General features: G+C 36.6%; 1 protein-coding gene across 1 annotated transcript in view; it reads right to left on the bottom strand.

Annotated features, from left to right (window-relative positions):
- Positions 1–940: 940 nt before the first annotated feature.
- The window catches only part of DUSP10 (dual specificity phosphatase 10), a 44413-nt gene continuing 35742 nt past the window's right edge, over positions 941–9611 (bottom strand). Inside the window, exons 3-4 of the mRNA XM_003758742.4 lie at positions 7823–8197; positions 941–2247 (exon numbers count right to left, since the gene is read on the bottom strand). Coding sequence (XP_003758790.1) covers positions 1982–2247; positions 7823–8197 — 641 coding nt within the window. The 3' untranslated portion in view covers positions 941–1981. The remainder of the gene's footprint in view (positions 2248–7822; positions 8198–9611) is intronic.

Below are 9611 nucleotides of genomic sequence, written 5' to 3'. Positions count from 1 at the left end.
TGATTATGCTTTTGTTAAGCTGTGTTCTCTGAACTCTTATTAGTTCTAGGTAACTTTAAAATTTACAGGAAAATTACCACTGCTGTCAGGCCTTCTGAGATATTTGGATTTAATAAAATCCTAGAGATTATTTTTGGGTGTGACTTTTCTTCCTACTTTTTTTTTTGTGAGTGATTATCAATACAGTACAACCCTACTTATGGAAACAAAAGGATTATATGCTGCGGTGGTGAGACTAACACAAGAGCACCACAGAATGCCAACAAACCAAATTCTACCAGACAGTGAGTCAGAAATGGCAATAACAGGGAACATTTGAGTGGGAATTAATTTTGAAGAGGAGAAATAGGAGAGAAAAGAAAAGCAGTTGTGGAAACACAGCTGCAAGAAACTGTGAATAAATGTCACCAAAAGAACCAAATGAGAGCAAAATGTACCCAGAGAGAGCATCATTACCCCCAGCCCTGTGATCTGACCAGATGGGAAGATTGTCCTTCATGGGAGGTTCATTACAATTTTATTGTTGGAATTGGAGTATGGAGCTTTTCATTCAAAGACTAGGTCACTGAGCCCCAGAAGAAAGGAGAGCACCAGCTTGTGAGCTCAAAATGATTATAGCTGTGCATGACCAAGAAAAGTTTAGATAGGAATATATAACATCCTGAAGAGAGAAAACTCACCTTCAAAGAAGAAAAAGATGTCTGAGTGACCCCCCTCCCCCCACACACACACTCCTCAAATACTCCTCCACAGCTTCACAACTCCATCCTGAGGCAATATGGCTTTATTCCTCTTCTTTCATTTCTCCTTCCTCCAAATTATATATGTATATATAAAAATTAAAATCTTATTACTTGTCAAGCAAACTACCAGAGAAAAGAAATGGGAAGCTAGAGATATGGGGTAGAGAAAAGAAAAAAAAAGGGACACAAGATGCCAAAAAGAATTTTCATTTTTATAATCAAAATGAATTTTTTTACATAGACAACAGAAACACACCAATATTTTGTGCGAAAAATATTTTTAAATAAATTTTTGTCTTTTTTTTTTGTACATTCTGATATACATATGTAACAAGGTTTATGGCACTGTAACCAGAGTCAAATCAAAAGAACAAAGGAAAGGGGGGAATAAAAGGTCATTGCTTTTGTTTTATTTCTTCCTAAATCCAAGCCAGCCATGTTTGTCCTACCTTTCTATTATTAAAGAGCCAGCTCTAACTGGTTTGCACACTCAAAACATTTTATTATTGCACAAGAAGCCGATGAAGGCATATGGCAAGATGGTCAAGTTTCTTGTTGTTTAGAAACCTTTTAAACCCAAGAAGGGGGAAAAACCAAAAACCAAAACAAAACAAACAAGAAAAAAAAAACCCAATCTCAGCATATGAAGCAAACATAATCAACAGTACCTTTTATCTCTTTAAAACAGTGAGTGAAGGATTCTTTAGATGATTTAAGCTGTCCTGATACCTTCATTTCACTGATAACCACAGCTAGGTTTGGTTTGTGTTTTCTGTATTAACAGCCTTGGCAAAATCAAGGCTTTTTTATATCAGTATCTTTAATGCTTAACTTTGGCTATTTTTTAAAATTTTTAAGTGTAATTTATTGGGTCTATGAACCTGCACAGACTACTTAGCCATAAAGTCTACAAGTAGCTGAAAAAGGGAGAGAGAATGGGGGTTGGAAGTCAGGTGGGACAACAATATCAAGTGGTGTTTTGTTTCTACCATTTTTTTTAATATGACCTCTTTAGTTTCCCTGTTTTTAATGAATCTGTGGAACACAAATCTCAATGTCATCCGACATGAAATTGTTCTCACACTTGCTAAAACTGAAAAGGATTTAAATGTTTGTTTCAATTAACAAACTTTACCCCCAATCTCAAAAAAGAATATTAATAATAATAACAATTATAATAATAATAAACAATTTCAACTCTTCCATCTCCAAATCAAATGAATAACATCACACGGTGGTCACACAACTGTCTCCACTCCAATGAGCTTTGGCGTAAGGATTCTTGGCGTCACTCCATTATTGAGATCTTCCTCAAACTCCAGCAACTGCCCCATAAAGTTAAGGTTGGGAGAAATAATTGGTCGTTTGCCTTTGACAAATTTATAAGCATCAGTCATGGTCATCCGGGTGTGCTTCATCAAATAGGCAATGACGATGGTGGCTGAGCGGGACACTCCTGCTTGGCAATGGATGAGAAGTCCTTTCCCACACTGGTGAGCTTCCTCTATAAAAAGAGAATGGGAATAGTGGAGAAGGAAGAAGGGGAAAGGGAGGAGGGGAGAGTGTTTACTTATCTGAGTATGGATTCCATTAATAATAATAACATAACTAAAATAGTTTTGAAAGCAAGTATAACTTCATAGTCATGTCACAATGAGAAAGACGGTATGGAGGACAGAAGATTGGGTAGAGTCAGGAAAACTTGCATTCAAATTCTGCTCAACACATATGGGCTCTGTAATTCTCTATTACAGATGAGTTGCTGATATGCAATGGTGGAAGGAATTTTCATATAAAGAATTCCCCATATTGATGAGATCGGTTTCCCATTCCTTTATGCAGCCAGAAACCAGATGAAATTGAAGTTAGCCAAGTTAGTAGAATAAATGTCTATATCTAAGAGATTTTATGAATAAAAATCAATTGAGCAGAATAAAAATATGGGAGCAGTAGGGTGAGACTTTTTTTTAATCTCTTGGGGGGGGGGGAATACAATTTGCTTTGTAAGCCGTGATATTTATAAGACAGATTGTCCTCATCAGCTCCGCCCAAGGATATATAGAACTCTTTCTGACATTATGCTTGGAATGCCCTAATGTTTCAGACAATGATGAGTAGGGTATAGAGACCTCAGGAGACTAGTGATTTTGATTGCATTGTCTTTCAGTTTGCCCCCGGGTTAGGAATTGACATCGGAGTCACCAAATATCCTCATATTGCTTTTAGCTATCCGAGGATGTTGCTCACTAGTCAGGTTAGCATCTATAGTTTCCCACTGCTTTATAATTTCCTTCACAAGAACATTAAGGAGGCTGGACTATGTGACTTCTAAGATTCCTTGAAGCTCTAATTCTTCCCCCTCCTCCTCAAATAAAGGAAAAAGGTACAGAAAGGTTAATTAATTTGCTAAAGATCAAAAAGATATTGGAGGAGCCAGAATGTGAATTCAGGTCCTTTGACTTCAATGATAGTATTCTTTTCATTTTGCCATGTTGTTTCTTTAATAGTAATTGGTTACATGTTTTTTAATCTACCTATTCATTCAAAGGCATATGTATTTGTGCCAAAAACAGTATTTATAATCTTTATATCACTAGAAACAAAGACAGTGCCTGGTATATAGAAGTTATTTGAAGTATTCACTGATTCTTTTTAAAAAAAGAATTTCTCCCTTCCCTGCCCCCTTCCCATTACTTGTTAAGGTAGAGGATTAAAAAAAAAAAAAACTCCTTAATTTAAAAAAAGCAATTTTTCTAATGCTTTTTTCATTTTGTTTTATTTTATTTTTGTTGAGGCAGTTGGGATTAAGTGATTTGCCCAGGGTCACACAGCCAGGCAGTATCAAGTGTGTGAAGCCAAATTTGAACTCAGGTCTTCCTGATTTCAGGGCTGAAGCTCTATCCACTATACTAAATAGCTGCCCCCAAAGTGATTTCTAAAAGAATTTTTTCAGATTATTAACTGGTTCTTAAATGAAGGGAGACTTGAAAAGTTAATCTGTGACTTTTAGTGTTTACACAGTGACTTGCATATCATAGGCACTCAAATATTTGCTGAAAAGCTCAGTGAATAGAGTGCTGAGTCTGGAGTCAAGAAGAACTGAGTTCAAATCTGACACTTAATGGCTGTGTGATCCTGGGCAAGTCACTAAACCCTATTGACTTCAGTTTCCTCATCTGTAAAATGAACTGGAGAAAGAAATGATAAACCGTTCCAGTATTTTTGTCAAGAGAATCCCAAAAGGAGTCACAAAGAGTTGGATGTGATGGAACTAACTAAACAACAACAACAATAAAATGCTTGCCTATACATGTGCTTGTATGTATAGCACAACAGGACACATTCTAGACTTTAAGCTACATGAGGTCAAGAGACTTTGTCTTCTCTAAACTTTGTTATCACTTATAGACCACAGTATACTACCTCTATGTCATCAATGCTTAAATTCATGTTTTATGAATGAGGAAACTAACCATAGTACCAATGCCACAGCAACAGAAAGAAGCACCATTGGGTACATTTTTAAGGGGAAAAAAATGAAGACCTAAAAGTAAAGAGGGCTCTCCTTTTAAAATTTATGTTTAAAAAAAAAGTAGCTGCCTAGGAAGGGGAGGGAGGAAGAGAGATACTAAAAGATGAGCATGATATAAGAACATTTAGCAATTAAAAAATTAAACATAAAACAAACAACACATGGAAGTTATAATGCCAGTCTAGCTATATCTTTACAAAAGACTGAAAAACTAAGTATCAAAGGAAACTCCCATGAATGTCAGTTTGATAAATAGCATGACAAGAGATAGGATATCAGGATGTGATTTCTCTAAGCTATTCTTATCGGCTTCCAAAAATCTAATCAGATCTTTTAAACCTAATTTTTATTTAAAAAGTTATAGATTTAAAAAAAAGTCATAGATGAAACAGTGAGAACCATCTATTTTAAAATGTATTCTTCTATATGTTGTTTTTACTTGTCTTGTACTGCTAGATTTCCAAATCATTTAGCAAGTAAAATTGGCTTTGCTTGCCTCAAATCAAGTGTACAAAATTTGGGATAAAGCAAAAAATTGTGGTCAGGGTTACTTAACTCAAGATTTACTCATAGGTCAAACAATTAGTAGTCTCTTGCTTGCATTCAAGCTATTTTTCAAGTCATTCTTCAATTTATTTCCCCCATCTTTGATTTTCTTTTTTCCAGCTTTGTTCCAGGTGGTCCTTTTGAGTATTTTCCACTTTAAATTCATTAATTGATTTATTAACTAGAATGACATTTATATATCCTAGGATGATTCTCTCCTTCTCTCCCTCTCCTACTTAAAGTTCTCCCAGTTCTATAAATTATCCAGGTTTGACTGGCTAACCCAACGTAAGAAAAACAATTTCCTCATGCTTCTCATCTGCTCTAATTAAGCCAGACTATATCATAAGCCACAAACCAGTCTGTTTTTCACCTACATGTTGATGATGAAACCCTTCTTACTCAAAGCCAGAAAGTAGAATGTCCTCAGGGCTCAAAACTTGGCTCCAATATGGTCAAGGAAAGAACTGAAAGTTTCTATATAGCCCTAATTAATTTGGGGTTAGTAAAACTAAAAGGAGAAGACTATAAATTACCAATTATTAATGACTGCTGGAGTGAATATACTGCTTTCATGATCATGGTGAAAGGGGTAAAAGCATCAAATGCATGGGGCCATGAGGAATCCCAGCACTGCTACAATACTCCTCGGCGGTGACTTTGACTTGCCAAAAATTCTCTGGATCTCCGTTTTTTTAATCTGGAATTTTGTGTGTGTGTGTGTGTGTGTGTGTGTGTGTGTGTGTATGTATGTGTGTGTGTGTGTGTGTGTGTGTAGGAGTTTTAATAAGTGCATCTCCAATTCTAACATTCTATGATTTTGGAAAACAAAAGCAAGGAGAAAAACCAGCTTTGGTGCTCCCAAAATGGCTCTAATTTTTATAATAAAAATTTTATAATGTAGACTATGCATACGTTTTCTTAATATGATAATGACTAGTTACTGGCTGTAGCATTTTGTATAACATTGGGTATCTCTTCCCTTCATCTAATGACCTTGTTCTATTTTCCATAATTATTTCCCCATATCTATAGAAACATTGGTGCTAATAGCTCTTTTTTTCTTTTAGCAAAATAATCACTTAATTGTTTATTATTCATTTATTCATGCATTCATTGGCTGCCTTTGGATACTGCTGTAGTGCTTTAAAGGTACGATCTTTTCTATTTGTTCTGTTTTCTTAGTTGAGCAAACAAAAAGAATATGGTACCTTCTCACCAGGACTAAGCTTCATCCCTCTTCTGTGCTAGATTGCCAAGTTAAGAGACAAAAAACCAAAACCTTGGCAACTGAAAAAGGAAACCCATACAAACACCACAGCCCCATTAACATTCCTGCAAGATTTTCTAGAACTGCTCTTAAACAAATGGGACCCTGCCCTGACCTCCCTCAACCATCAAGCAGTGCTCCAGAAGCCTTTGCTAGGGAAGTAAAAACCACGGCAAATAAAAGTTAAGTATAAGGGAAGGTAAGACCAGAGTGCTTCCTCCCGTGTTTTCCCTCATGGTCTAGAGGAAGAACAGCATCAGGTATGTTACTCTTGGCAAGAACATGATGCAAAGAAGTGGGACAGAAATCCCTGAATTTTACAGCCCACTAGGGATCTAGATCAGCAGTAATCTATGAGAGGCTTTGTTAGTAGAAATTGTCTCATTCTCTCTCTCTCTCTCTCAACATATGTTTGCATCCCTAGTACCTGGCACCATGTCTGCCATAGAGTAGGCACTTAAAATCAAAGCTTGTTGATGAATTGGGGGTAATAGATAGAATCCTGGATTTGGAGTCAGAAGACTTACAATATTAGTCTTGTCATTTAACTGGTCAAACCAACTAACATTGATTAAGCAACCAATTGAATACTAGGCACTATGCTAAACACTGGGAATACAAAGATGAGCAATAATCAGTCCCTGATATCAAAGAGCCTATAGACTCCTCAGGAAACATGCAAACAAGTAAGGGATATAATAGAATAAATTGGGGCTATCTCTGATGGGAGGCATTAAAATGAAGGAGAATTGAATAAGCTCGTAGAAGGTCAGACTGATAATTGAAGTTGAGGAGGAAGTAAGAAGAGGAATTGAGGGGGAGAGAAAATATCAAGCTAGTAAAAGCACCAGGAGATGGAATATTGTGTGCCCTGTGACCTTTGGCAAATCATAATTACATCTCTTTGAAACCCATTTTCTTAATTTGTAAAACAGGAATATCACATATTCTACCCATCTTACAAGGCTATCTGTATAAATCCTCTGTTATTTTTGTTATTACCCTCTCATATGGGCTTCTCATCTCAATTGCAGATCACCCAATCACCTCTTGTTATAAACCAAGTGGCCTTTTGCTATTTGAACAGGTCTGAATTTAATTTCTGAAGATAATATTCAGGATGACTCCCTTTCAGAACCATAATTGGATATGTGGATGACAGGAGCAAGCAACAGAAATGTTCAATCAACTTTTCAAGACAAAGTTAGATTAAGAGGAGGAAAGATTCCATATCCCTCACATTAGCTCCCCTGAATATATCAAGGATGGGAGGAAATGATCTGAGAAAGGGTTACAGGAGAGAGAGAAAAAGGAAGGAAGCATCCTACCTGGTAGCTTTCCACTTTCTCTATCCTTCCTAATCAACTTAACTGTTGCTATGCTGGTGAGGAGTGGAGCAAGTGTTTTTAAAAAGTATTCCCCCTAAATTCTGGTGACAAATGTCAAGGCTCTAATTGCCCTGGACTACTTCTGATTTTTGTTCTTTTTGATTATATAGTAGCAGGAGAGATGGATGGAAGACAGGAAGGAAGGAAAGGAAGGAAGGAAGGCAGGAAGGCAGGCAGGCAGGAAGGCAGGCAGGAAAGAAGGAAGGAAGGAAGGAAGGGGAGGGAGAGAAGGAAGGGAGAAGGGGAGGAAAGAAAAGGGACATCTTGGAATCCAGACAAACCTATCCTCAAAGCAGAAACATTAGAGAAATATGGTAAAGGAATTCCCAGAGGAAATAGTTACCAATGAACTCAAAAGCCTCTTCAAAGTATTGCCTCAGGTTCTGTTTGTTGCTGTCTGTGGCAGGCAGTCGCTTGTAGTTAAACAGGCCCTTCTCATAGTGGTAGAGGGGGAGGTGGGTGGTGACATTGATGATGTAGCCGATGTTTAGTCGCTGCATGGTGTCCAGGTCTTGAGCATCGTGCTCATTGCCAAGGAACAAGCAGGGAAGGATGGGAGTCAGCTCTGCATTCTCAATGTCAGGGGTTGTGGGGGGAAGGGGTTGAGGTAGCACACTGGAGGCTGCAGATGCTCCCCCTCCACTTTCTGGGCACTCCTGCAGCTGGAGGGAGCTATCACAGAGGTTTTCATGGTTCTGCTTAAAACTACTGAGTCCACCTGGGAAAAGGAGGGAGGGAAGAGAGAGAAAATCAAATGGAAAATCATTAGATTTTTTAAAATAATTTTTTATTGACAGAACCCAAGCCAGGGTAATTTTTTACAACATTATCCCTTGCACTCACTTCTGTTCCAATTTTTCCCCTCCCTCCACCCCCTCCCCCAGATGGCAAGCAGTCCTATACATGTTAAATAGGTTACAGTGGATCTTAGATACAATATATGTGTGCAGAACCGAAAAGTTCTCTTGTTGCTCAGGGAGAATTGGATTTAGAAGGTATAAGTAATCATTAGATTTTTTAATGGTGAAAAACTTTTTTTGGTGCGATGAAATGAACATATTTTTTTAAATGATAACTGATACATACATCTATAGATATAGATGGATGGATGTATATATAAAAGAAAGTGAAAACAGAATATACAAAAGGAAAGTAATCAGTCATGAGTTTTATTGGATGCTTTCACTGGGTAAAAGTATACCTTTATCAATTCAATTTTGAGATATACATGGATTCATTTTTATAAGTCTTATCACTCCACTGGATTTTAAGCTTCTCAAGGACAGAAGCATGTCATTTTTCATGTTCCATTTATCTTCCAGCTTCATTTCAACAATCTTTTGTATTTGATAAAGACAGTTCACATGTATCCAAAGGTTTATAGTAAATTTTTGCCCTGGCATTTCTTTATATGAGCCTTTACATGCAACAGTTTTACAGATAAAAAAACAGACATTCAAATCAGTTAAATAATTTTCATATGATCACATCTAGTCTATTCCAGAACTAAAATTTGAACTTGGGAAGAAGACAAAAGTTTACATGCCTTAGATACTAATGATATTCAACTACTTTCATAATGCCAACATAAAACAGAAAGCAAAGTAAAAGAACCAAGAGGCTCTTTAGTTAGGCTAAAAATCAATATGGAAAGTCTATTACCTCATCAGTTTCTGAATCCGATACAATTTCTATAGTCTTTCTCTTTCAAGTTTTTATCTATAGTAAACCATCCAGGAAGTATAAAATAGAACTTAGACAATATATTATAACACAGATATCAATAAAACTGGTAAGAGATGAGGTGAAATAGAGGAAAAAAATGGAAAGAACACTTTATACTTGGTAATAGCTCACCTAAAAAATGTAAAGGGTTAATGCTATAATTACTTAATTCACTCAGAAAAAAAGAAACAAAAAACAAAGCAGCTTTTACTTGGAAAATGAAGAAAGGTAAGCTGTGCTCAAAACACATGGGAACTATAATTGGCTTCCATATTTAGATCTCCCCAATACTGAATATCACTATTCTATTTGCCAAGATAACATTGGCCATAAAGGCAGGCCCAAACAAAATTTTAAAAGAGAAAGAGGGTGGAGGAGAGTTCTTTTTCTATGATTCCCTCTCTGTC

This window comes from Sarcophilus harrisii, chromosome 4, assembly GCF_902635505.1.
Source record: "Sarcophilus harrisii chromosome 4, mSarHar1.11, whole genome shotgun sequence".
In the NCBI taxonomy this organism is placed as follows: Eukaryota; Metazoa; Chordata; class Mammalia; order Dasyuromorphia; family Dasyuridae; genus Sarcophilus; species Sarcophilus harrisii.
The sequence above is the reverse complement of the archived record's forward strand: the minus strand, read 5'-3'. Positions and strand labels throughout refer to the sequence as shown.